This window comes from Odontesthes bonariensis, chromosome 21 (genome assembly GCF_027942865.1).
Source record: "Odontesthes bonariensis isolate fOdoBon6 chromosome 21, fOdoBon6.hap1, whole genome shotgun sequence".
Classification (NCBI taxonomy): Eukaryota; Metazoa; Chordata; class Actinopteri; order Atheriniformes; family Atherinopsidae; genus Odontesthes; species Odontesthes bonariensis.
In genome coordinates this window covers 12,747,325-12,775,151 of record NC_134526.1, presented here as the reverse complement: position 1 = coordinate 12,775,151, position 27,827 = coordinate 12,747,325, and the positions used below count along the sequence as shown (strand labels likewise).

The window sequence follows — 27,827 nt, the reverse complement described above, 5'->3', positions numbered from 1 at the left end:
AGACAAACTGTTGATAGGGTCTTTAATGACCCTGAACAATGATTTTGAACTACGTTTTAAAAAGCACAGAAATGAATAATGATAGAAAATATCTATGACTCCTCTAATATCAAGACCACTGAAACATCAAACCAAGCCTTGGCTTCAAATAATGCTAAATGAAGTACACTTTATTTTTGTCCTTTTTAGTACATAACAATTATTTTAGAAACATAAGACTTCTCAAGCAATGATCTACCCAGAACAAACATATTTACAAACAGAAACTGAAAGGTTGAATGTACAAAAAACACTTAGTGCGACCTGGTGGGGAAATAGTAAGACCAGTTATATATAACATTAAAACAAACAAACCAAATAACTGTTTTACTTGTAAGTAAGATAGAAAATGGACCATAAACAACATGCTTCCCATGTCTGACAAAACAGTATCAGATTCTATAATGAACAGGATAAGACAATGAATTAAAGATAAACTCCATCTATGACACAACTAGGGGCAATGTTTAAGTCACCACAGAAGTAGTAGCTAGGGGTGGTGGCCTAAACATCTCTGCTCATGATGAGACGAGATAAAAATGCAAAGGTTACTTTCTCAAAATTCTATCATTATCAAAAGACTTTGTTGAAATGTGCATGCCATGTTAAAGTGAGTGTAAACTCTCCTACATGCTCAGGTCACATGAAAACAAAAGAGTTGATCAGACATTTTACAAGCCGTTAGGATGACAGGGAGTGTCATCTCAGAATTTTGTAAAAAGTTAAAGGGTGCAGCACTACATAGTAGTGTTTTCTTCCTCAGTCTTTTTTAACAGTCTTCTTAAGATGCAGCTCCATGGTCCCTGGACAGGAAGCTACTGTAGATGCAGGGGAACTGTCCCTCCGCATGCCATAAAACACCTCCCTGAGGAGTGACAGGGCATAAGCAGTCACAGCTCAGCAGCCACACCCTCACATTGTGCAATACTCCACTGCAGACTCCAGCAGAGACAAGGTGAGAGCACCACTGAGATCTCAACTGCTACAGACAGTCCATTTAGTCTGCTCAAGGACAGGGTATGGGCTTAACAAACTCAACCAGCCTGCGGTCCGGTTCTGTTCTGTGTTGGATGTCACTTAAAGGCACAGCGTCCAAACTCAGCAAGGCAGGAACACCGGAGGAATGTTTGCAGGGAAGAGTGATACAAAATAGCAGCCGATATAAGCATAGCTTAATACATCTGAAGTGATGTTTAAAAAAAAAAAAAAAGTTATTCATGGTTTTCAACAAATATACAGAATACAAAACAATCAAAAACAAAACATGAGGGCAGTGAAAGGCTGATTTTATAGGCAAAAAAGGTTATATATGAGTTATGTATGAAACATAAATAGGCTGGAAAATGCTTAAAAACTGCAGTTATCAGAGTTGGCAGAAAAGCTGGTAGTAAGAATCTTTATTGCCAGTGAGAAGCTATAAAATGGAAGCATCCCACTTAAACTTTTTCTCTGCTTATTCCTCTTTTCTTAAAGATTATAAGGCAAATCAACTATAAATGTCCCCCATATATTATAAATATCCATTGAAGTCAAATGTTGGATTTGACTTAGACTTGCCCTATGAGGCTGGTCACTTGAAGTGCTTCAGAGACACTCATCTACATTCTTGCTCATAATACTCATATAGAAAGTAATTATTTACCACAACTCACGCAAGCATCACTACTGCAGAGCAACTCTTGAAATGTATTTGCTAGAGCACAGTTTAACATCTTGATGGCACTTTATCTGAGAAGCTACAACGGACAAAAAACTAAAAAGCAATTCAGATAGATAAAAACAATAAATAAAAATAAATGAATTCCCTTCAACATTTCTCTTTTTCTCTTATCTACTTTTAAAATGTTTGTTAGTTTTTAGGAGTGTCCCAAAGTCTTTCAAATTAAAGACTTGGTTTTCTTCATATACATTTTTTATAATAAAAAACAAGTCCATCTGTGACAGAATTACTTCATTAAATTGTCTGCTGTTTCTTTCAGACAACACACATTTCCCTTTACTTTTTTTTTCTCCTCTGCAAAAATTATTGGCAGACGGTCCTCGTGATAAAAAGTGTCAATCCAAATCCAATGAAAATCTTGGAAACAGGCTGACATATAAAAACACAGACAGGCCCAAGAGCCAGTCCAAAGTTTCTTTTACCCCAGCTCCCTTTTCAGGCAGAGGCCATAGGAACTTCATGCAAACACCTGCATCTTGCCATTGGCATCTGGAATTTGAGTAATTTGGGTTTGGTTGGGGACAGAAACCGCTGGGCTTGGTGTAGAATCTGACCAATCAGAGACACAGTGAGGGGAAGGACTGGACCAGTGCTCAGGAGACTCTGGAGAAGGGGTCAGATAGGGGTGCTCACTGGGCAAATTGTGGTAATGCTTGGGTGTGGCATCTAGTGCAGATGAATAGCTGTGCTGGGATGGAGGGGTTGGATAATCCTCCTTTCCTACAGTGCTGCCGCTTGGTTGGGAGGGAAGGGCCTGGGTGGGCTGGGCTGCTGGCGTGGCTCCTTGGGTGGGCTGAGCAGGAGGCTGTGACTGAGTGGGTTGCTGCGGCAGCTGCTGCTGCTGGAAGAAGGATGGTGGAGGCTGTGAGGTCTGAGGTGTTGGTGGAGTGGAAGTGCCCATTCGGGCAATGTTTTGCTGGTTGGTTATGTTGTGATTGATGAGCTGCTGCTGCTGTTGCTCAGCAATAGAAGGCAACTTTACAGGGCTGATAGTGGGAGTGGAGGTGACAGGTGTGGGCTGGAGCATGGGACTGCGATAGAGCTGCTGCTGGTGCATCATCATGTTCTGCTGCTGCATGGCTGGACTTTGGGGGTGCATGCCTGGCTGGCTATTCTGCACAATATTCACAACCTGCTGACCACACTGGGAGGAGGGGGGCATGCGGCTGTGCCAGTCAAAAGGCACACTGACAGGACTGACCATGCCCATGTTGAGCCCCATCTGGCCTGAACTTAGCACATAGCCATGGGTGGCATCTGAAGCCATAGTGACATGACCCTGCAAGGACATTCCTCCAGCTCCTAGGTCATTGATTTGTGCAAGAGACACAGCAAAGGGACCGCCTCCTTCCAACATGCTACTATGTACCATTGGGGTGTTTGGGACTGACATGGAGGAGTGGTAAAGCCCTGGTGACTGCATGGCCACAGGAGAAGTTGGGTTGGTGATATAGCCAGCATTGCTAGCTCCCCCGTGGGGTGAGTCCAGTGAGTCAACTGGAGACAGAGTCACTGAGCTATCAAGTAAGGCACTCTGCATGTCCAGGGTTAGCTTCTTATTGCGAGCCTTCACTGACTCCTTGAGACTGGCGGCATGCTGGCCACCCAGGCTGGAACCTTTGGCTCCAGGCCGACGGTTCTTCTTGCCCTGCGGGGTGTTCTTCAGACTAGGAAGGAAGGCACTTGGTGGGCACATAAGTGGGGACAGAGTGTGCCCCCCAGTAAGGTGGTGTCCAGGCCCTCCATGGCCCTGGGGACTCCTTACTGTGTTGTACTCATCAAGAAGCTGCACAATGTCATGGTGCATGCGCTCCTGAGCAATGTCTCTTGGCAACCTGTCCATATGGTCTGTGATTTCTCTGTTTGCAAAGTGAGCAAGCAGCACCTTCACAGCTTCACAGCTGCCCTCGCGAGCTGCGAGGAAAAGAGGGGTTTCCTCCTGAAAAAATGAAAAGAAGAAATGAATAAATAAATAGGCTGTGTTAAAAACAAACATGCTTTTTTATCAAATCCATGTTAATGCATAGGTGTGGTTAAAACAGTGTACACTGATAATGCACCTTGAGATCTTGCATATCTTTGTTTGCTCCATTCTTAAGCAGGGCAACAGTGGCCTCCACATTGTTAACGGCAGCAGCCCAGTGTAAAGCAGATTTACCTGCAAGCCAGAACAAACAGTGAAAATAAACATCAATTGTTTTAGGATTGACACGATTATAGAAATCAAGATCTGCACTGGAACATTGAGTGAAAAATCACACATATTTACCCAATTCATCGACTGCATTAACATCAGCATGACAAGTGATGAGTTCTTCAACCATGCCTTCTACTGCCAGCCGTGCAGCCAGTATCAGTGCAGTAGAGCCATCGTACATACGGGAGTCAAGATCTGTGGCTCGATTTCGAATCAAAATCTAAAGAGGTGGTAAATATTTAGTTCAACGTCATGATAAACATATACCAAATACTGCACAGAAGACCTAAAACGTTTACAGGCATTTCTACAACTGATGTTGGCAATAAACAGACTGTGTTAATGTTTGTTTACCTGGAAGACACCCTGTGCATCTGCAGCCACTGCAGCGTGCAGTGGGGTGCGTCCTGTGTTGTCTTGAGCATTGGCATCTGCCCCGGCGTCCAGCAGCCTCTTTGCAGCATCAGCACGGGCATAGCGAGCTGCCAGATGAAGTGCTGTCTCACCGGTGCGGTCTGTTTGGGCAGCGAGGGATGCACCCTGGTATATTAGGTCAGAGATGATGTTGGCGGAACATTCTTCACTTTCTTCTTCCTCTGCCACCTCAGGCTCTAAGCCACCTCCACAGAATGATGCCAGCATAAGGGGTGTAAAACCATCTGGAAGAAGAAAACAGGTAAGGATGAACATTGTGGTTAACTGAAAAAAGTATAAAAATCTATCTACAAATCAATGTTTAATAGTCCACTACCAACCTGGGCCTCTGACATTAACATCCATGCAGTCGCTTTCAAATTCTCCTTGAGGTGGTGTGAGAGCCATAGTGGGTGGTACACGAATGTCTGCAGCTGCAAGGTGGTGCTGCGTCCACTGTCTGCAGTCCACTGCATCTTCACTGTCTGACAGCATACTCGGCTCCTCCACCTGGATTCACACAACAATTTGTCTATATGAATTTTTCAAATTGTGAAGTCAAGTCATGATAACAATTTATCATGAAAGAGTTATGTGACTAACCTTGAGCCTTTTTGGTTCTGGGCAGTCTGGGTCCATCCACTGCTCACTGTGATCTCCAAGGAGAGATTCCTCAACAGTTTTTGGCATGTGTCTGTTTACAAATAAAAATACGGAACAATGTAAGTTGTAGGAAAAGCATCCTACAAAAATTCCAAACCGTACTACATTAATAATTCAGTCCCAACAACATAGTAAGTGCTAACATTTACACACATATAACTCACTTCATTCCTAGAGCATCCTGGCCCACAGGTTCTCTGCGGTTTTTGTTACTGCTGGGTTCCTTCTTAAGGAAAAAGCCTTCAGGGAACCAGAGGGTGCTGTGCTCTCTCTTTCTACGAGTAATCAACATGCCTATCACAAGGATGACCAATATAAAAAGAGAAGCTATCCCTGCCAGCATCAGTTTTCCCCACGGTGGAATGGGGTCATCATTAGGTGGGATCTTTTCACCTGTGGTGAGATAAGAGGAAGTAATTACATATATGTGCCTCATTTATGTAACTAATCCTTTATGTTTTTAGTATGCATCCCCACTCACCACGAACTTGTTTGAGTGGATATGGAAAGCGGAGCATTTCTACTGCTGACAGGGCTCCCAGGTACTCTGCAGCACTGTCAGCTGTGGGGAAACAATCCTCTGAACCCTGAGAGCACAAACGGTTGTCTATCTCCACATAGACTTTAGACCTACAAAAAAAGCAGAAAGTATTTATTATATTGTACACTCCACAGGAAAGGAATCAGCTTTTACATTAACTGTAAATCTGACTAACCCGATGACCTCCTGTTGAGGCTGTAATTCCCGCTTGAGGCGCGCCTCTCTGCGGGTGTAGGGGAGAATCATTGCTTCTCCATTGTGGTCCAGCCTGAAGCGCACTGAAGTGTGCAGAATAGCACTTAATTTCTGCAAAAAAGCCGTGCCAGTACGGAGAAGCTCCTCTGGAGGCAGAAGGACAACTAAAACCAAGACACCATCAGCAAGCTCTTCTGGAATCTTCCGTGCACAGTCCAAGCCATCCCAACCACACTCTTCTGTGTTACAGCCCTGGTCACACAGTCCATCAGCATAGTGGTCGATACAGTAGACTTCATATATTGGACTGGAGACAACACAAACAACAATCAGCTAATGTACTCTCAGGTCAGTATAGAATAAAGGAATCCTTACTGGTAAAAGTAAACTTACTTGCAAACTTTCTCCTTGGTTCTGCAGTCAAAGTTGTCATACATGCAGTCGGCGTTGTTACAAGACTCATCACACTGGCTATTGTTAAAGGCACGCCAGCAGCGAGGGTCTGCACAACGAGCCCAGGGGTTCATTGCAAGGGAGCAGTCGCCACCATCCCAGCGACAAGGATATGTGTTACATTCCCTGTCACAAACGCTGTCATTGGCTTTGCTATGACAGTCGGCCAATGGGCATGAAGGCTCAAAGGATCTGCCCTGCTCACACCGTTTCCCTATCCAGCCATTTGGACATTGGCAGTGAAAGAATGGGTAGCTGGTCTCTTCAGTGCACAACCCTCCATTCTGGCATGGCTTGGAGGAACACCCTTCATTACTGCGATGCTGACACTGGGGTCCGCCATATCCTGGGAGGCAGGTGCAACGTGCCCCTCTTGTGGTAAGTGCACAGCTACCTCCATTATAGCAGGACAATTCCCGACAGGACATGCTTCTTTCGCAATTTGGACCAGTATAACCCTAAAGATAGACATTATTTATACGATTAGTGAACTGTAAATGCTGTATAAATGGTGCAAATAATACACTGCAATATCAAATAAGGTACTCAACATGACTGCTAACTTACAAGCTGACATGTGCAAGTATATCCCAGGGAAGAGCTGCTGGTTATAGAACAGGCTCCTCCATTCTGACAAGGTTGAGACTCACACACACTGAACCTGTTCTGACACCTCCGACCTAAAAGCAACATATGGATGGTAAAGCTTTACTATTTTACACACACAGAATGCACATTGAAAACCATAATATGATGAGGTGTATCATCTAACCTGTGAAGCCAGGCTTGCAGACACAGAGGTAATCATTGGGCAGTTGAATGCAGTCAAGACTGTTGGAAGAACTGCAGGGGTTTGAGAGACACTCATTTATGTCTCCCTCACATCTTTCTCCTGTGAAACCAGGGGGGCAGTTGCAGCGATAACCACCCACTCTGTCCACACAGGTACCATTGTTCAGGCACTTTGGAGGAGTACCACGCAGCCTCAGGAATGACGCACAGTCATCTTCATTGATCTCACAGAGAACACCTTTAAAAGGATAACATTATCATAAACTATTTTATGGGTATTATTTCTTGTTTAGGCGCGGTGACATCTAATTAGTGGAAGCACTGCTTTCTGTTGTGTTTGTCTTGCGTACCTAGTGTTCCAGGAGGACAGGAGCAGATGTAATGGCCCACTAAATCAATGCAAGTGCCTCCATTCTGGCATGGATGAGACTGGCACTCATTGATTTCTATCTCACAGTTCTGTCCTGTATAGCCCGGCATACACTGCAATGATAGGCATATGACAAGCACATGATTTTCACAACTGTGAAAAAGTAACAAGTGAATACCAACTTTGTTGAAATCTGACCATAAAGAACACAGCAATACAGAGCGATAGACTCACATCACACTGGTAACCGCCAACATATCCCCTGCAGGTGGCGCCATTGTAACAAGGTTTGCTTTCACAGTGGTCCACTTGACTTTCGCAATAGCTTCCGGTGTAGTCAGAGGGACATTTACAATAATGGGTATTCCCCGTGTTGACACAGTGGCCACCGTGATGGCATAGTTCATCTGTTTGGATTCCTGGTTAAGAAAATTTAGGACATTTTGCTTTACTTAATTCACTCCAGAGTATAAAATCAGATGGAGAAAGCAAATGTGCAGCAGATGAAAAATACCTCTCTGGCGCGCAGCTGTTTCACAGGAGACTCTGGGGATGTCACAGTAACGTCCAGACCAACCATTAGTACAGTCGCAGGTGAAAGAAGCGTCCTTTTGGCGACAGCGTCCTCCATTTTGGCATGGAGATGATCGTCTGCACCAATCGACTGGTGTCTGGGAAGGCAAGAGGTAGATGGAAAATTTTCAGAAAGCATATACCTAAAAAAATAAATGTTTTAGAACTCAAGCTCTTAACAAGACATTTCAAAAGTATCTTTAATTGTTTGTACCTGGCAGCGATTGCCAGTATAGCCCTTCTGGCAAGAGCAACGGAAGGACTCCAGTGCATCTTGACAGATGCCTCCATTGAGACAAGGCTGGGAGTCGCACTCATTTACTTCATATTGGCAGTGGGAGCCAGTGAAGCCTGACCGGCAGGTACAGGAATATCCATTGACTTTATCTGTGCATGTCCCTCCATTGAAGCAAGAGCTGTGGGCAATGTGAAAATAAGGACTTGAATGTTCAAAATCTTTGAGCATATTAAGTACTTACTTACAGGAATACATGAGGAAGTTTTTTAAAATACATCATGAGAATTTCCATGACTCAAATACACACACTCACCTCTCAGTACAATCAGGGATGTTGGTTTCACAGTGGATGCCAGTAAAACCAGGCCGACAGGTGCAAGTGTAGGAGTTAACATAGTCTGTGCAGGTGCCTCCATTTTTGCAGGGAGAACTCTGGCATTCGTTGATCTCTAAAGCACACTGGGGGTCGGTGAAGCCTGGTAGGCAGCTACAGTGGTACGAGTTCACACCATCTGAGCACGAACCTCCACTTAGGCAGGGATCTGCAACAAGAGGAGATAACTTTGGTTAAATACAATAAATGTACTGGTATTGTGACTGACAGATACAGAGAGGTATAACAAATCTGCTCTTATGTTTATCCGCCACTTACTTGGAAGACAGTCATTGATATCTGTTTCACAGGTCAGCCCAGTATATCCTGCTCTGCAAGAGCACACGAAGCTTCCAAGTGTGTTAGTGCAGGTCCCACGGTTTTTGCAGGGGTTTGAGATACATTCATTCACGTCTATGTTACACAACTGACCTGAGGATAGCAAAAAATGGGTAGAGTGAGGTTTCATTTGTAAGCTTCAAAGCAGATTAGCTCACAATAGATGAGTGCAAAGTTTCCTAACCTTGCCATCCTGGCTGGCAGTTACATTGATAGCCCAAATAGTCTGGTGTGTGGGTGCAGACTGCATGATTGGCACAGGGGTTAGGGGAGCAAGGGGTGAGGACCTCAGCACAAGTGGGTCCACTGTACGGAAGTTCACACAAACAAGTGAAACTTGCCACACCGTCCACACAGGTGGCTTTGTTCAGACAGGGGCTGGATGAACATTCATTGATGTTCACCTGGCAGAGGTTACCTGTCAAAATTACAAATGAAACTTGAACACTTAGAGCACAAATTTGACAAGCCTGTAACTGGTAAATCTAACTGGTAAATGTATCTGCATATTTTTAACACACCACTAGGGGGAGGCAGACAATTTTCCTTCAGGAGGAAAATACTCAGAGCAATCATTTGTAACATTTCTTTTGTACTCTTCAAAGTTCATGGTAACTGTGTGTTTTTCTCACCTCTAAAGCCTTGGCGACACTTGCAGGTGAAACCATTGAGCTGGTCGATGCATGTGCCAGCATTCTGGCAAGGACTTGGCAAACAGTCGTTTCTATCCAAGTCACAGTTTTTCCCAACCCATCCGGGCTCACAGTCACAACGGTAACTGGAAAAACGAGTACAATCAATAATCAGAAATATGCTAGTTTGTGAAAGTGAACTAATTTTGACCTGGTGTGCAAACGGAAAGCTGGAGCACTAGCCACATATTAGCACCCTGATCACAACAGATATGTCACTGAATTTTGAAAAGAGCTGGAACTATTCATACCCATTTATGTCATCTCTGCATGAGCCATGGACACATGGGCTGCTGCCACACTCATCCACCTGTGAGTAACAGTAAGGGGGCTTAAAGCCCTCAGGACACTGGCAGTGAAATCCATTCTCTTCATCAACACACGTTCCCCCATTCCTGCAGGGACTGGATGCACACTCATCTATTTCCACTTTACATTTTGGACCTGGCAGAAGAAATGTTCGAATCATTTGTCAGTTTTTCATTTGTGAACTAATTTTACCATCTGAAATGTGAAATTGTGCTTTCAATTTCAGAGGGCCTTACCAGTAAAACCAGGTTTGCAGACACAATCATAGCGATTGATGCCATCTTTGCAGATGCCGTAATCACATGGATTACTGGCGCAATCATCAAGGTTTATCTCGCAGTTTGTACCTGGATTGATAAGGACATTTTTCATTAGGGTCAGTAGATTGCAGGGCCAAAAAAACATAAATAAAAAATACTAGATATGTTAGTTTTGTTGTCATGACCACTAAAGAGTTACTACATTTTTTTTACAAATATTAAATGACTGATTTAAATGAACAAGGTGTGTTGTGTATGTGTGTTGAGTTTTCCCCCCTACCTGTGGTTCCGTGCTGGCACTGGCAGATATATTTATTGACCAGGTCTACACACTTGCCCCCATTCTGACAGGGGTTGCTGTGGCACTCGTTGAGCTGATTCTCACAGCGATAGCCTGTGTATCCAGCATCACAGTTACATGTGTAGCTGGCAATGCCATCTATGCAAGTACCATGGTGGCATGGGTCGGGTTGACAGTTGTTGATATTACTCTCGCAGAGTGTCCCCTCATAACCTAAGCAAAAAAAGCATAAAAGGAGACGTTAGATAAAATACTTTTGCTGCCTGAAAACCAATTATTAGCTTTTATGCCTCCGGTTACCAAACAATTTTCAATGGTTCCATCCTAGATCTCATTTATTAATATTTTACTTATTTGTCATTTTTTCCCCATTTTATCTGTTACTATGCTGAACTTCCTCACATTGCTTTCTACTTTCTCTTCATAATCTTCCTCAACTTTAGGCTCTGATCACTGTGGATTCTATGTCAACGGTGTCTGGGGGTCAGGCAAGTAACTGTTGGTTTGTCTAGTATGTGTGCAGTGCAATGCTGAGTTGGGCAAAGCAGTAAAGAAGGGCTCTACACAGGCCTCCCAGTCTTGCTTTTGTTCTCATTGGTGGATGGAACAATAGACAGCACCATGTCAAACAGGGGCACTTCACTCAACAGAAGGGGCCCACAAACACAACGAATACCAGGCAGCTGGCCACTGAAACAATGAAACATGCTCCTCCGTAGGCGTAGGTGCAAACAAACATGTTAAAATCAGTGTATACATGCAACCAGCTTATATATACAGCCTTTTTGATTTTCTATACAAGTAATGTATCTGGCTGTGTTTTTCGAATGTTGAGATGACTCAATGGGAAGGAATGAAAGTTAAGATGCAGCATAAGGTGTTGTAAGGGGCTTTAACAGATGAACAGATGTCAGGGTGATGACCAAGGCTCCTTTCTTAGCAACTGCTAGTGCTCAGTGACCCCGTGATCCTGAGAGCCAGTGAGGGAAAGAGGGGGATTAGGGGCCTCGAGTCAGTCTGCTTGGCCAGCATACATCCAAAGAAATAGATCACTCCTCAAAACACTTAATGATTAGCAAAGACCAAGCAAGTGGTTCACGATCATCTGTTCTTCTGTCTGAGGAGAAATCTTGACTTGTGCAGTGCCCAGCAACTATACTCTGACAACTATTATTCACACAACCTTACCTTCAGCACAGCGGCACTCGAACCCATTGGGTCGGTCGTAGCATTTTGCTCCATTCTGGCAGGGTGTGCTAGCGCATTCATCTATGTCGATTTGACACATGGTGCCAGTAAACCCTGGGACATACAAACATAGAGGTTAAGGGTCAGACAGACGGTCCAGTGAAAGGGTCCACAATAAGGTCAGAGGGCAGTTCTTAGAAGGGCAGAGGACTCTGCTTAGGTTATGGGTACGTCTGGCTAAGGTAGGGTATGGAAGTGTCTCGACTGGTTAATGACATGTCATCTGTGCATCAAGTCCAGTGCTGAGCTCACCACCAGAAAGTGGTATTGATGTTTTAAAAGAGGGACTTAAAGTCAAAGCAGCTCTGAAAAAAACATCACATACATATTACCAACTGGTGAAATGAAACATCTGTGCTGGTAAATACAACTTGTGCAGCTACAACTCAAGCCAGGTTATGGTACATTTAGTCTATAAATCATGATCATTCATCCCTGAAAGGCTATGGACTTGTGGTGTATGGAGAAGCAACAAGAAAAAGAACATAATAATAATAATAATAATGATTGTGAAAAGTTTAAGAAACTGAACAGGCTTGAAATCGTTGGGCACAGTGACCAGAAGGAGGTGAAGTGGTGCATTGGTAGCACACTGCTCAGTTGATTAACACTGTCAGGACAGTTTGTGTGTGTTGGTGCCTGGGTAGCTAAAGGGAGGTTTAGAGGAGACGGAGGGATTGTTTTCTCTTTTGGGGACCCCACTCCTCCTCCTCTACTGCCTGCATCAACTCCACCGGCTCAATAGCGAGATAGGGGGTGGAGGGGGGACGTCTGTCCCAGATGTAAATTGCGGACCTGGAAAAGAATCTCATTAGCAGGACTGCTGCCCCCCACCCCACCACCACCAAGGCAGGGTGACTGAGGGAGACTGCTGTCCCTTCCACATTCCACAGAGGAGAGAAGCGGGGGTCACAATAGGGCCTTTGTTTGGGCAGGAGGATATGCAGCCTTTTGGGCTTGCCTTTTTATTCGAGTGGTGGCTCTAAACACCAGCAGACAGAAGTAGTGAGGCAGACCCTCCATGCTCCGGTTCTGGGGATATTTAAACTTTGACAATCTGTTTTGCTGCTGCTGTTGCTGAGGGTAATTCAGTGAAGCCTACCTGGCTGGCATGTGCATGTGAAGCCATTGACCATGTCCCGACAGATGCCATCATTCACACATGGGTTGCTTTCACAGTCATCTATGTCAATCTCACAGTAAGTTCCCATGTAGCCTGGAAGACAGAAGTTCAAACTAAAATCACAACCTGTAATTTTCTTCTTTTTTTTTTTGCAGTTGTTGCAGATTCACAATGTTCATAAATTATGTATGGCTATGTAAGCTTGAGCTAGCAAGGAGGGCATGCTGGGAAGGGAATCTGTGGGAAAGTTTTCATTCGTGTGAATTTGTGACACAAGTCTCTGCTGAGCCATAAGATAGAATAAAAGATCCCTTGAGCATCCCCAGTGTTCCCACTCCACTGACCTGGAATCACCACACCCTACTGTCCATGAAGCAGTTCCCCTCCCTGGGTCAGTATCCCATTCACCAAATACATGTTATACATTCTGTGTACGCAAACTATGGAGGGCTCCGTCATTGAGGTGAAACAGAATGTGAATGAGAGTGTTGCCCCTGGGGAGAGGCTAGCGTGGAATCAAAAATAATCAGCAACTCCACATGAGCTTTGCCAGGCTGACTGATGATGAGGAGGGTGATGAGGAAGGTTCTGTCTCTGGAAATGAAGAGGGGGGGCTATGGGAAAAAGCCTCTTTCCTTCTCTGTGTCTATGAGGGGTGCAAAGTGGAGCACAGAGGGGCCCTATTGTTCCACTCCATTCCCACCACTCTACACCTCATTAGTATTCACAGCACACTCCTCCCCCTAACTGCTCGCCCTCTCTCACATCCAGTCCTATAGACCCAACTCCCAGCTCTAATTTGTATAGCTCCCAAAACCCCAGGATGCATGTAGGACTGTGCGTGAGAGTTTCACTGTGTTTTTGTCACTGAGTGTCCAAACTATCACTTAGTCCAAACGAATACCCCATCGGCCATACAGTGCAGTGCAGAGTGCCGAGATGTGCCTCTGTTCCTCTAATATTGGTGGGAAAGTGTGACATAACAGTCCACACTTGCAGTCAGTGTGGTAGAATGTCAATGATGTGTCCATAGAGGGCCAAGTTTGAATAATTAGCTGGAGACAGGCCAATCGTAATATTAAAACTCATTCTAGCCGCACAATTTTTTTCAAGCTGTTATTTTAAGGTAGAAATGTTACATAGTATTGCTTTAAGTTAAAACAAAGATATTTCTGTAATCATAAATTTTGAATTTTTCAGTGAGTATGGTGGAAGAGATTTCTATCTAAATAGGAGGCTCTTTAGCAAGTCCAAATACCTGGCATGCAAATGCAAGTGAACTCTCCAATGCGGTCCAAGCAGGTGGCATCATTCTGGCAGGGCATGGAATTACATTCATTGATGTCAATCTCACAACGTGGTCCAGCATAACCCCTACCACACTGACACTCGAAGGAGCCCTCTGTGTTCACACATTTGCCAAAATGCTCACATGGATTTGCACCTGTTGATAGAAGGCAGAGGATTAGGAGATGAAACAAACACTATATAAAGATAAGTGAAAAACACATGACTATGGAATTCTCAAATGTTTTAATGTAGCACTTACCGATAGAACATTCATCCATGTCCTGGTTACAGGCACCTCCCACAAAACCAGCAGGACAGGTACAAATGGCACGGCCATTAAGAGGGTTGGTGTCACATACTGCACCCTCATTGCAAGGATTACTCACACATGCATCATCAAGGTGGCACAGCAAACCTGTGCAAAAATCCCACAAAGAACATATTTTCTAGTTATTAAGCAGCCATTATAAAAAGGAACACAGAGGATATTTAACAAACCCACATACCTGTCTTTCCAACTGGACACTCGCAGAAGAAGGATGCTACACGGTCATGGCAGGTGGCGCCATTGAAACAAACGGCTATTGCACAGTCATCAATGTTCTCACTGCAGTCATCTCCAGTCCAACCATTAACACAGACACAGGTATGGCTTCCAATGGCATTGAAGCATGTACCACCATTATGGCAGGCGTTGGGTTGCATGAGACACTCATTGACATCCTCAGCACAGTATTGTCCTAGAGTGGTTAGATGACATATTGGTTCAAACACATCCAAAATGATAAATACAGTACATTCAAGGTTTATTTGAAAAAACTGTACCTGTCCATTCTGGTGGACACTGGCAATTGTAGGTATTGACTCCGTCCACACATATTCCTCCATTCATGCACTTGTGACCTGGACAGTCATCCACATTATTCTCACAGTTGTGTCCCTCAAATCCTAAGACATTCAGAGACATAAAAAAGAAATTGATACAAAGACACAGACACCAACTGTGAGTTTATCAAACAGTCTATGGCCCTTGTTACTGACACTAAACATTGCTACTCATAACCTCCAGACACATTTCCCACTCTAGAAAAAGTGTAGGGCAATGTGGGCAGTAAAAAGGTTCAGAAGGCGTCTAATTGTTTACATCTTCATTTGACTTTTCCCACACAATGCCAGCAATGGCTGTGACTCCAGCCTGCTTCAGAGGTCTGTACTCCCTTCAGTGTTTGCTTATTTTATAATCTCTCACAGTTTCAATGACTTCCTCTCTGGCAAGAGACATTTCCTGTCAGCTCCCCAGTGGGAAACCAGAAGGCTCATAAAGTAAATTCCTTCAGTTGTGAGGAGAGCTGTGGAGAAGACTGCAGGCAAGCTCCGTCTTCAACTCTCCCACCATCTCATCTCCCATCAGAACCTATTAATAGCAGGCAGGAAGCTGACCTGAGACACAGGACAAAATCCCAGCAACATCACTACCAGCCTCGTAATCTCACTGGGAAGGTCTATTTGACTTTAGAACTCTGCTGATGGCCTGTGAAAACAGTCAGGCATGCATACCGATACTGAGTATGCGTGTGTTCTACTGACAGAGAGCTACTCTACCTGGGAGGCAAGTGCACTCATAGGAATGGTCGCTGGTCTGTCGACAGGTACCACCATTAAGGCACTGAGATGGAGCACAGGGGAGGGTGGACACCTCACATGTACGCCCACTATATCCTGGTTGGCACTGGCAGCGGAAGGACCCATGTGTGTTAATGCAGAGGCCACCGTTGAGGCACATGCCAGGCTTGCGGCACTCATCAATATCATTACGACAGTTCTTTCCCTGGTAACCAGGTGGGCAGGAACAGTTGTAGTGGTTATTCCAATTGACACAGCGGGCCCCATTGGCACAGGGACTTGTGGCACAGGCATCAATGAGGGAGCAGTCTTGGCCTAGGGATTGAAGAACTTCGTTAAAAAAACGTTTAATCTAGCTTCTTAGGCCCAATCTTACTTATGAAGATGCTTACCTCTAAACCCTCTATGGCACACACATGTGTACTGTGGGACACCACTGACCACCTGGCTCTTACAAGCTGCTCCATTCATACATGGCGACCGATGACAAGGATCCAGGTGCTTACAGAGAGGACCAATGAATCCGGGACGACATCTGTATAAACAAATTTACTCACACACATTAGGATTTGGCACACAGGTCAAGAACCAGTCAAAAAAAATGACCAGCTAATTTATTTAAAACAGGCTTGCTAAATGATTGGAACTTGTAGCCCAATTTCCATCATTCTGTGGGTTTAGTAATCAGGATCCTGTGACAATTTGGCAAGGCATGATCCCTTACTCATACTTTTATAAATATCCCTAGGCCCTTAGATAACTTTGCATTAAGATTGTTTACCCCATACATACAATTCATGCAATACATTAATCAGGGTATGACTGCATACATTGACACAAAGACATACAAAGATGGAGGAAGAAATCTTGCTGCGCTTTACTGGCTTTATCAGACACATGCTTTTATTTCCAGAGGAAGCACCTAATTTCTCTACATAGCTAACTTTCCTCTACTTAAAAGTTTATTTCCACATCTCAGTTCTTGTTTCTGTTTCCCATACACAAAAAAAGAGCACACCCAAAGACAGCAGTCTGGAAACTTAACAACTGTCAGCAAATCCTGACATGAGGAAAAAAATTTAAAAAGGCATCCACACAGCAGCCATTAAAGCAATTGAAAAAGCAGCTGTCGTGTTTGTATCAATCATAATCCTCATTCAAGAGGACAAGGACATATTCTGATCACAATCATTGTCAGTAATCTATTGATTATAGAATAGTTCAGACAGGGTTTGTGGAGCTAGTAACTCTACCCACAGTGGAGCCTTTGGCGAGAGACGAACCCCCACTTCAAACATAATGTTAAGATGCTGGTGGCAGCGCAGTGACAGCTGGGTTCTGGCCTGCCCTTGGGCTCTGTCTTTTCTTTGGGTGGAGAGGAACCCAGAGGCAGGATCAACAGTAGGTTTTCTTATGTTCTCACTTACAAGATAATCATCGCTATATTAGTGTTGTTAATTGTTTACTTTTTTAAGGCTTCCCCAGTAAAAATAATTTAGCAAATACTCAAACATTATTGCCTCATTCTAGGAAACAGAAGAAGTCAAAGTTAACCTAAAGAGAGGGAGAATTGATCCAAATCTAGATTTTCTCTGAGATATGCTGCTGCTGCCCTTTCTAATGGAGAAAAACTTCTCAGTTTTATTTTATTTGTTTTGGCTTTTTTGTTGTTCTACTTGTACTCTTTCCTACTTTTGCAGAGTCAATTGTGAATAGGAGCAGCCACAGGGATAACCATGAATGTATGCAAGAGTATCCACAGGAATGCAGAAAAAGTGATAAATGTACAAAATTTCCAAAGAAATAGTTTCTTGGTGTATAAAAATCCATTGTGTGAGAACTATAAATGCCACTGAGAAAGATTTTTCCAAGACAAGCTTCAGAATGCCAGCAGTAAGGCATGTGGACTTGGTTGGAAAGTTAAAGTGAAGCTGCACTCAAGAGCCTATGCTGAGAGAAAGAAACTGCACAGTTACTACAGCTTCTCTTCCAGCTCCTAAATCCCCCGTGAATGCCAGCTCTGCCTTCCCCCGAACGACTCCCTCCTCTCACGCGCTGAGAGGTCAGATGTCAGAGGTCCCCTGTCTGATTGTGATGATAATGTCACTTGGGCGGCAGAGTGTGGGGTGGTGTTGCTCTGCAGGAGAACATTTTTTTTGGAGGCTGCAATTGCTGTTGAGGAAAACTAAAAATCGAGGAAAGCAGCCTGGTCCAGTGGCAATGTCATGTCATATTTCCAGTAATCCCTGGTCCCCTTGCTCTGAAAACACAACACTCTCTTCTTGTGCACAATTTCTGTTGCCCTAGCAACCTCGCAGACGAACAAGCAAGCCTGACATTCAACCACTCACCCCCTCCCCCCACCCTTAGTCCCCATGGCTATTTGTCATGGCTTGGCTGGGTTTATTTAGAGGCAAATTAACTATGTCTGGAATCTAGGGTGTCACCAAAAATGAAACACAAATGTGGCACAAAGAGGTCTTTGAAAGCACCGATGAATAAAGTTGCTTAAAGAGCAAAAAAATACAGCACAACTTGTCACATTCTCCAGTAACTTCTTAGTACTGTGGGCAACTGAGTGCTGATGAAAACCACAGCAAGAATCTTAACAAGCTGCTGTCCACCAAAAATCATCATGACTCCCTGTGGACAGAGAGTAACTTAACAACTCACTTTAGGAAGCAATATGAGTAACAGTGCATGTTAATATGATATGTAAAAATATTAGCTGTTCAGGTTTAAGGTGTGTTCAGCTATGGGAATTAAATTCCCTGGTGTTCATTTGTGTTTCCATTAGTGCACATTTGACCATGAGAGTGTGTGGGTGGGTCCGTAAGAATAAAGATTGTAGTGATGCCTGATAAATTATTTGTCCTCCCTTACAAATGCACACAGAACCAAGAAGCCAAAACACACATACTTTTGTCCAGACCTGACTCATTGCCAACATGCTACTCCCAAAACACACAAATTAGAGTGCTATCAGTGCAGAGACTTTAAGATATGCAACTTTGTCCTAGTTTACTTTTTGCTCTGCTATGAAAACTCTGCTTGTCAGGCTCTCTTCAATCTTATGGATTCCACTGTCTATGGGAACAGCAGGGCATGATCTAAGCTATTGCCTGGGTCCTACTTTATTTGTACCGGATGTAAACGGCAGGTGCAGGCTGCTATTGTGCAACGAGCCCCTGACTCATACTTTGTGACTGCCGACATTTGACCTTTGAGGAAGAGAGTACAGCAGATGATGAGGAGGTCTCTGAGTGCAGCAGAAAGTCGGCCAGAGCGGGTAATCTCTCTGTGTCAACACATATGATGGCGTTTGCCAGCTGCAATCCTGCCATCTGTCCACATCTGTCAGAGTACCTCTGCGTGTCTGGCATTTACCTCTCCTGCCAGACTTTAAGCCAAAACAACTGTGCTGTTTTGCCCATGGGACTGGCCCATTGACCAACACGCATACTTGCACACATAAGCCATTTCACATCACTCGAGAGATGTGGTCATCCTTCACAAACACATGCATTAGCAGTTCCTCAGTCTCAACACGCATTTTCAGAGCTGTTACACAAAGGCACCACTGCAAGAGGGCAAACGCATGCAACAGTCACTACACACCCAAGCACAAAGAAGATAAACTTACAACCAGTCTCAGCTTCTGAGGAACAGTAGAACCATGAATGCATTAAAGATCCACTGAGAACATTATTGAAGATGAAGAAGAAGAAGTAGAAGAGGAAGAAGAAGAAAAAGTGCAACAAATTATTATAACATTTTTTTTGTTGGTTATTTGAAATAAGACATTTAATCTGTGTGTGGTGATATTTAAGTTGTTTTGTATCAACTATCTGTCTTAACACTTTGATTTATGTGACTGAGTTCTGTTACCAATACATGTGTAATACAATGCTAATTTTCCTGCTTTCTGGTTCACTTCAGCAGCGTAACCTGAGCTCATCCTCTTCTACACAATAGTAGCTACTCTGCCAGGGGTCAGAAGGTGGTTCACCTGTGAACAAAGAGGCTGTAATCTCTGACATGCTTCGTACACACAGTCATGCTCCACAAAGCAACAAGTAAAAAGGAGCTTTCCTACCTCTGAGGTATTTCCTAAGTCAAATGAGGAGGAAGAGCAACAACAAAACTGCTGTGTTTCGACTCAAGGTAACATTTCAATACATTTATTGCATGAAAGGATCTGACGAAAGTTTTGTAAACTCTTTTGTACTTTTGGAAAAATGTCTGAATTTCCCAAGACAATCTGTGTCCGTCCCCCGTCCCCCCCCCAGGCAAGTAGAAACCAGCTCCTCTCCTTTATGAGAGCCTACACTGACACCACAGTGCCAACAGGAGCCCATCCTCGCCCTCCCTCCCTCCAGCAGTCTCTTCTGCTCAGGTCTTCTCTGCTTGGCTCTCCCTTCTACAGCACATAGCCAGATTGGGGGATGGGGGATGTTTTGTGGCCCAAATAAAAGAGCTAAAGTAGTCAGAACTCCTTTGTATAAAAGTGTTGAGGGGTGGTGGTTAGGGGGAGCAGTGACCCAAACAGCTAGTCTTTCAAGGCCTGGGCTGTAGCCTGGCAACAGTAACCCATGGTGAGACAGAGACAGAAAGGGGGTGGTGGGAGGCAGGGTTTCATAAGGACAGTTGTAGTACTTCTGAGGATGGGTCCCCGGCCATATGCAGGTAGCTTTGAGCGCTGCTACTGAACCAGTTCAGTCCGATAAGTAATTGCAATCATGTCCAAAGTATGTGTGTTTTATAGTATAGACAAAGCTTGTTTCAAAAGGAGTTTTTTGGTAAACAATGAAGGGATCTCCAGAGGCCCTCCAGAGCATCTGATAAATATTAACATTAACCATGTGACTACAAAGACTTTCAAGTATGTCTTGATGAAAAACTGAGATCAATCTCACAAAAAATGATGACTGATATAAATCCTTCCCACCTTTCTGATCTTCATAGTCATAGTCAGATCTACAAGAAAATAAATAAAAATTCTAAGGAAATGCCAGACAATTTCTTGGACTGTAAAGATCTATTGCACCAAGAGAATAAAAATGTACTCAGTAATACTGCTCTGAAATGAACCAGACACATGCTCACAATGTCATTACTTTTCCTGTAGTTCAGACATGATCTTCAAATAATTTGAATCCAATGTTAATCTGGAAGAACACACCACCAACATTTTTCAAATAGCAATGCGTTTGCCCATAACCACATTACATAAATTCAAGAGTAGAGGTTTTTAAAATCGTTCACAACTAAACTCAGCCACAAAGCCCCACCCAACCATCTAAACTGAACCAGATTTCTGTAAAACTTTGAAATTGAAAAGACCCCGTCCTCAACCTATCCTGAAAGTCGTGTGTTCACATATACACACACACGCACACACATATGTATGTATGGCATGTGTTGCATAGATTTTCTGCACAATGAATGAAGAATAAATAGAACCTACAACAACATCTGATAAACAACACTCCACACTTAAAACTGTTGACAGAAACTGTCACACAGATTGACTGAGACCAGCACAGACTCTCACATGCTTATAGTCCTGAAGAATGAGATTTGTTTATGGTGCACTGGCAAAGGTCTTTTGTGATAAGCTAAGGAAAACAGCCAGAGAATGTTTATTATCTCAAGTGCTGTCAACCAAAGAAGTACTAGATATGTTAGCGAATGTGTGACAGTCATACATTATGGCATGTCAAATAAACTGAAAGAAGTTTCAATGGAGTCCCAAAAATGTATTTTCAGGCATTTTGACAATGCTTTGAGCATTTCTTAAATTAGGAAAAGGTAAACATTAGCAAGACAATGCATGGTTAAAATCAAGATGTGTGTGGAATGTCTGCTTAGTGGAAAAGAGAATGCCTTTTCCTGAATCATTTAATCATGGGCCCATCCCTAAAGGGAGGGAGAGACTGAGGAAATTTTGCTGGTAGACCATGGTTATTACAATCAGACCTGACTGAATGTCTCTTAAGAAGCCCTTTTCTCTTGGATAAGAACAAACAACCAGGGGATGAGACTTCAAAGGCAGGCTTATCCCTACATAAGCCTGTGGTTCAGACATACATCGAGTCCAAAAAGAATAATACACAAATTCCAACAGGATGTTTTACTGCCAGCTCACTTAATGAAAAAACTACTTTTTTTTGGTATGTGTTTCGTGCAAAGAAATACACAAGTTACATTTCCACATCCCCAGGTGTAAAAAGTAACAAAGGAAGAAGATATTTAGCGCATTCTAGCCATTTGGGGAAAAGAGAGGATGGAACAAAGTGGAGCAAAAGATGAGAAAAGTGAGGAGCATGGAGGCCTTCATACACTCTGTAAGCTGCTTAAGCTTCTGAAATAAGGCAGGATGTGCGTAGCATGGAGGTCAGAAGGCACTACTTCCTTTGACGGGGCCTGGGAACCACAGCTCCCAGTTTCCAAACATGACCCAGAGAGAGAAGGGACAGCAAACCCAAATCTTTAACCCCTTTGTCAGATAGTACTCATCTCCTGATGGATATGAACACTACCATTTGAATCTACTCGTCCTGCAGTGTATCAGTTGTCTTGGGAAATGACATGACAATGGCACCATCTGCTTGACAGCGCAGCATGAGTGATGTGGGCTATATGATGCCACACAAAATTGCAGAGTAACTAATTGCAAATCAAACAAGTCATTTAAAACGTCCAATTTTCAATGAGTCCAGGCTAACATTATTGTTCAAGGCATTCCTGAAGGGGTAAACTGGGTGAATGGATGGGAGGTAGAGACAATAACCTGAAAGCACCAGAGGGAGAGGAGGAATCTTACTCACTAAGCATTCCTTTCTAATCCACCATAAAGATGCCAAAGAAAACACTAGCCCTGAGGTGCCGTGAACTAAGCTAACAATATAATCTGTCTCTTTGCCATAGTTTTGTCAGTAAGTGCATGCCTTGGCATGAATGTATATTTCTACTTACTAGAGAAAATGTTATTTTTAAAACGCATATAGAAAAATATATCTACATGTAGTCCAAATTTACCCTTTGGAAAATTTGTATCCTATCTTCATAAACTGAAAATTTCATTGATGGAAAAAAAAAAAAAAGGATGCTGTGCTTTCTCCTAAAAGCTTTGGACTTGTATTTTGACAAAGTAATCAGTTGAAGCATTTTTAAGAGAAACAGCACTCCACTCTATCTGGACAGCCTGCTCCTTATCAGAGTCAAAGATGTTCTCTTTCATCATGTTTTAAGAGGTTGGGAGTTGCTATGGGGTCATGACAAAACATCTTCAATTTATATGTTGACTCTGCTACTGAGGCCAAGGGCAGAACATTTATAACATAAAGTGGACCACTATATCCGATCCATGGGCTTTGGACAGCAGAGAGGACCAAGATTTATTTCCACTCAGCTAAGCAGATCTGAGAGGAAAGAACTGGTTGTCATCTGCAATGAGCCACTGTGCTACAAGACAGAGGATGAGAGGCAAAAAGTGGGACAACATGCAGTGAGAAAAAAAGCGTCCCGTTTGCTGCTGCACTGTGAGAGAAGCAACATGTGCTCAAGGGACTGTGCGCTACCGGCTTCATTCCTCCACAAGCTTGTCTCTCACAGTATGGGGGCGACTGACTGCTCAATAGCAGCACCTGGCCCTATGCTTTCCCTTTGTCAAGATCTGACTTCACTGGATTACCATCACAACATCCACCAGCTGTCCTATACGCAGCCCCCCCCCCCCAAAGTATTCTCCCCCATCCCCCCTACCCAGCCTCCCTTTACCCATTCCCTACCCCCAGCCCAATCTCTCCAGCTGGATCTTCTCTGAATGACACCCGCTCAATCTGGCTAATTATCTCTCCTCAAGCTATGCCGCCATGGCCCTCTCCACGCAGCAAATTCTGCACACAGGGCGGAGCTGAGGGCCACAGCTCTTCAACTGGACATTCTGACCGCTCACCTAGAAGCCCACACTGTCTGTGACACTATCAGCCATCCACTGTCAAGTTCAATACTCCAAACCATTGTAGGATTATAGAGAGAATATCCTCATAATATTTACAGTGTATGTGTAGGAAAGGGTCAGAAAATACAGATTAAAACCTCACATCACAGGATAGAACAGAAATTAGAATCAGGACTGTGCTCACAAGTGTTTTTTAGAACTTGTTGAACATATGATCATCATATCAATAACTGAAGGCTGATTTGTAGGGTTTGTGTTTCCAAGTAAAGTTAACTTTAAAGCATTAATATGCATTTATCTACAGAGTCTCTAATTCTATCAGTGAAGAACATTCATCTGCGGTAGGATTGGACTGAAATCCAGTTCCTATAATTAGATTTGTACTATAAAGTACTTAAAATAATCCAATTTACAGCTCTTGTGGCATTTATGACATCACTAAAAACCATTGGTCAGTGATCAGTTTAGGCAAATTTTGATAAGTGGTCACAGCAGTGGTGCACACTGGTTTCTTTTCAAATATTTTTAGGAGTAGGGAATGCCACCACATACTACATAATGCTGAACCCTGAATTAAAACAATCAGATCACCTGTAGCAACCAGCTTCTTTCTGCCATATTATATAAAGGTCGATAGCATGGCTACAGACCCATGTTGGTATGTCATACTCTTGATTGAAAAAAAAAGAAAAAACAAGTTATCTGAGAATGAAGCTACCGTAGAGATACATAAAACTATCAAGATTAATTGCCCCTTCAAACGTTGGCATGGTTTTCTTGCCAACAAGACTGGATACTTTGGTATCTGGGACAGTAACAATGGTATCTGCCATACAAACAGTATTTCTGTCACTCAAGATGCTATATTCTGTAACAGAAATGAAATACCACAGTGGCTTAATTACACACAGCAACAGATGAACATTCTCTCCACAAAGCAATGTGTGCAGTTCTTTGGAACAGCTGTATTTTCAAGCTTGTTTTCTATTGGTTTCCCAAATTCCTTGTGAAAGCAAAAACATCTATCTCTATCTGCATTCTATTTCTTTCCCCTCCATATTGCCCTCTCTTTGCAATGGCCTTTTTCTTTTCTTCCTCCCTACACCCTGTGCTGTGGTGCCAGGTTACAGCCAGGTATCTGTGGGAAGAAAGGATCTTTTCTGCTGTTCTGGATCTCCCGTTTCTGTGGGCTCCCATGGGAAGGGGTGGAGTGGTTCCACCACTCATAGGACTGGTCTGACCACTCTCATGTGTCCATGATCTGCTTCACTGCTTACCACTGCTATGAGACTCTCACTACGAAGTGATATTTGATTTGATTTAATTTCACATTTGATGTCATGGCACAAAATCAGAAGATTATTGTATACACAAGGCAAAACAATGAGTGTTGTGCTAATTTTCACCCACAGTAGGGGAGTTCTTATCTCTGAAATTATGAAAAGATTTGCTTCTGACTGTGATGTTAGATATGGTGAAAAAAGATCTGTCTGATGAAATTATACATTTACTAAATGACCCACAATCGTCTTGACTACAGCTAATGATTGAAAAAATGTGGGTAGTAGTTACATGCTTCACATGCAGTCGAGTTACACATTGGCTAGGGTGTAATGGCAACCCTTAGCAGAATAAGGATTTTATAGAACTCTTGGCAAATGCACATTAACACACACCTATTCTTGCCAGTGACAAGTACATTCCCGGTTTTGGTTCAACTTTGACCCCTCAAGTGTGGTACGCTGAAAGCTCTCACCAATAGAATAAAAAATGGATTGTTTTGAAGGGGAGCAGATGGAAACCAAGGACTTCTGTTCCATCACTGTATCCCATACATCTGGAACACTGGCATGTTTCCTAAACTAAAGGGTTTTTAAAAAAGGGCAAATGACCCCAAGCCAAGACACTGTAGGCTATTTAACTTGACTATTGTAATAGGCTCCCATACAACCCCCTCACCAACTTGAAAAACAAAAGCCTTATCATTGTCAGAAGATCCAAGAGCTCAAGACTCCAGGCACAGGCGGGAAGAAAAAAAGGCAATTCATCAAAACGTTTTTAGAAACTCACAAACTCAAAAAAAAAACTCATATTGCTAAAAAGAGCTTACCCTACAGCAGCAATGAAAGTATTCACCCACTAAAAAAGCTATGACAAAAAAATACACATGCTTTAGAAAGTCCTTTAACAGGTGCAAGAGATGAGTCAGGCAGTAAAACATTTTGAGGATTGGTGATGCTCATCTGTGTAGGCCTAATCAATTTGTCATATCTTTCAACACTTAGCCAACATGTGTGTGCTATAAATGAACAGACAACAGGGTATAACAAGGATATAACTTATCTAATTATTTGTCTATAACTAAATATCACACTCTTGAACATTTCAAGAACCAACTGACAAATTAAAGCATGTGTAAATGAATTCATACCAAGGTCAACACATTGGGATTGAATGCTTTTCAAAGGTTCAGTTCAGAAAGTGTTAGTGCAGGAGACAACTGGAGGACTGTGCTGTAAAGAAACTCTGTCCCATAAGCCTTATCCTGGTAGATCATTACATATTGTAGAAAGCTTTATGTTGCACTTACATGCACTGAGAGGGTGAATCTATGCATGTTCCTCCATTTTCACAAGGTCTGTTTTTATCCAAACAGCGGAACCCTGTGAATTGAAGACATGCGTTAGAGAACCACATAACTTATACATCTTGATGTCATCCACTTTAGCCTTCAGAGGGAATCTAACAAATCCCAACTCAAATTCGCATGATCAAACAAGCAGATAAGCCTAGATTTTCATCAACTCTTCCAACTCCGTTAAACTCACTGACAGTGATGTGTAGATAGCAGGCGTTTACCACTTGTGGCATTTTGCAGACTGTCCCGCATGTTTAGTTTTTACTTTGTCGAAAGCTGATAAACTTTTGTGTTTCGTTGATAGAGATATAAGCTGGCATTAAGCTATGTTCATGTTTTTTTCTTTTCTTAAATGAGTGTGTCTTATCGTTTCCTATTCAAATGGCCTTTTAAACCTCCTCTCCTCTACAATTACGTTTTGTTAGTTATCATTGGCGCAGGATAACAATGCCACCGTTTTCAACAGCAGAAAGTTTGGGGATAGCCTACTTAATTGTTCCCCTTGTTCTTGGAGACACGTGTGTGAATGAAATATGTTAACATGTTATATGCTAATCTGATTCTGTTTGTTCTGTTTTCTCTGTGGCGGTTAAATTACTACAAGAGGCTTTGCAAAACGTGTTCATTCGTGTCTGTTACTGATATAATAGCCGGGACTACTGAATAAAGCAAACAAAAATAAAGGAAAGTAATGAAAGACTTTTGCACACGATAAGGTACTCAGTGGTAGCCTGATATTCAAGCAAAGCATTAATTAGACTATAATGAGGACGAAGGTGGGTTGGCTGTCCAGACATGTCCAGTCCACCTGTGGATTTGAACCTACTTGCATGCAACAAGTGTTAAATGAACTCACCTTCAGCAAAATGCATAAACAATAAAAATGGCAAAATAATCCATGGAATATTCCCTTCCATTTCTGTGGAAAAGTTTCCAGCGTTTCGAATAGGGCTTTCAGTAGAAATACATCCTTTGTTAAGTTCACAAAAAAATTAAGGCTCCAAACTCGAAGAAGTTTTTTTTTTTCTCTCTCTCTCTTTTTTCGTAAAGTCTGCCGGAAAGCGCAGCGTTAAGTCCCAGTCCCGTATTATCCTCCGCAGCTCGGCCACGGCTGCTGTGATTCTCCTCTCACCTCCTAAAACTTTTGAAAAAGTTTTCCTTCCAGATGAGTCTCGGCGTCTGGTATCACTCCGCCCCCTCCTCCTCTCTCTCTCTCTCTCTCTCTCTCTCTCTCTCTCTCTCTCTCTCTCTCTCTCTCTCTCTCTCTCTCTCTCTCTCTCTCTCTCTCTCTCTCTCTCTCTCTCACCCACACACGCGTACTACAATACACATAGTCTGCGTATATACACACTTCAAAAACAGAAAGTGCCAAAAAAAAAGAACTATGCAGTTCTGAAAAGAAAAAAAAAGTCAATCGTCAAAACATTTGTGAGAAAAATTGAGACCTTGCTTATTACAAATAAAACACAC

General features: G+C 43.0%; 1 protein-coding gene across 1 annotated transcript; it reads right to left on the bottom strand.

Annotated features, from left to right (window-relative positions):
* Nucleotides 1-143: 143 nt before the first annotated feature.
* Nucleotides 144-27,521, bottom strand: notch3 (notch receptor 3). The gene is made up of 33 exons (XM_075453789.1): nt 27,214-27,521; nt 26,310-26,382; nt 16,146-16,288; nt 15,733-16,068; nt 14,956-15,078; nt 14,637-14,870; nt 14,390-14,545; nt 14,099-14,284; nt 12,820-12,933; nt 11,658-11,771; nt 10,449-10,682; nt 10,145-10,255; nt 9,851-10,043; nt 9,540-9,685; nt 9,092-9,325; nt 8,848-9,000; nt 8,509-8,737; nt 8,172-8,373; nt 7,899-8,055; nt 7,619-7,803; nt 7,365-7,497; nt 6,995-7,252; nt 6,790-6,902; nt 6,163-6,680; nt 5,750-6,076; nt 5,515-5,663; nt 5,198-5,426; nt 4,974-5,064; nt 4,712-4,880; nt 4,311-4,615; nt 4,029-4,176; nt 3,820-3,917; nt 144-3,698 (listed from the first exon to the last, which is right to left on the bottom strand). The coding sequence occupies exons 1-33, from the start codon at nt 27,272-27,274 to the stop codon at nt 2,217-2,219; spliced, it is 7,404 nt and encodes a 2,467-aa protein (XP_075309904.1). The 5' UTR covers nt 27,275-27,521; the 3' UTR covers nt 144-2,216.
* Nucleotides 27,522-27,827: the final 306 nt, after the last annotated feature.

What these genes read in the sequence shown, in the direction of transcription:
- notch3 (XM_075453789.1), bottom strand. Translation starts at nt 27,274, where the DNA reads ATGGAAGGGAATATTCCATGGATTATTTTGCCATTTTTATTGTTTATG. An exon ending in CTGTCCTCCTGGAACACTAG is followed by an intron (nt 7,253 to 7,364) that starts GTACGCAAGACA and finishes ATCCTTTTAAAG; the next exon opens with GTGTTCTCTGTGAGATCAAT. An exon ending in TCCACTCAAACAAGTTCGTG is followed by an intron (nt 5,427 to 5,514) that starts GTGAGTGGGGAT and finishes ATCTCACCACAG; the next exon opens with GTGAAAAGATCCCACCTAAT.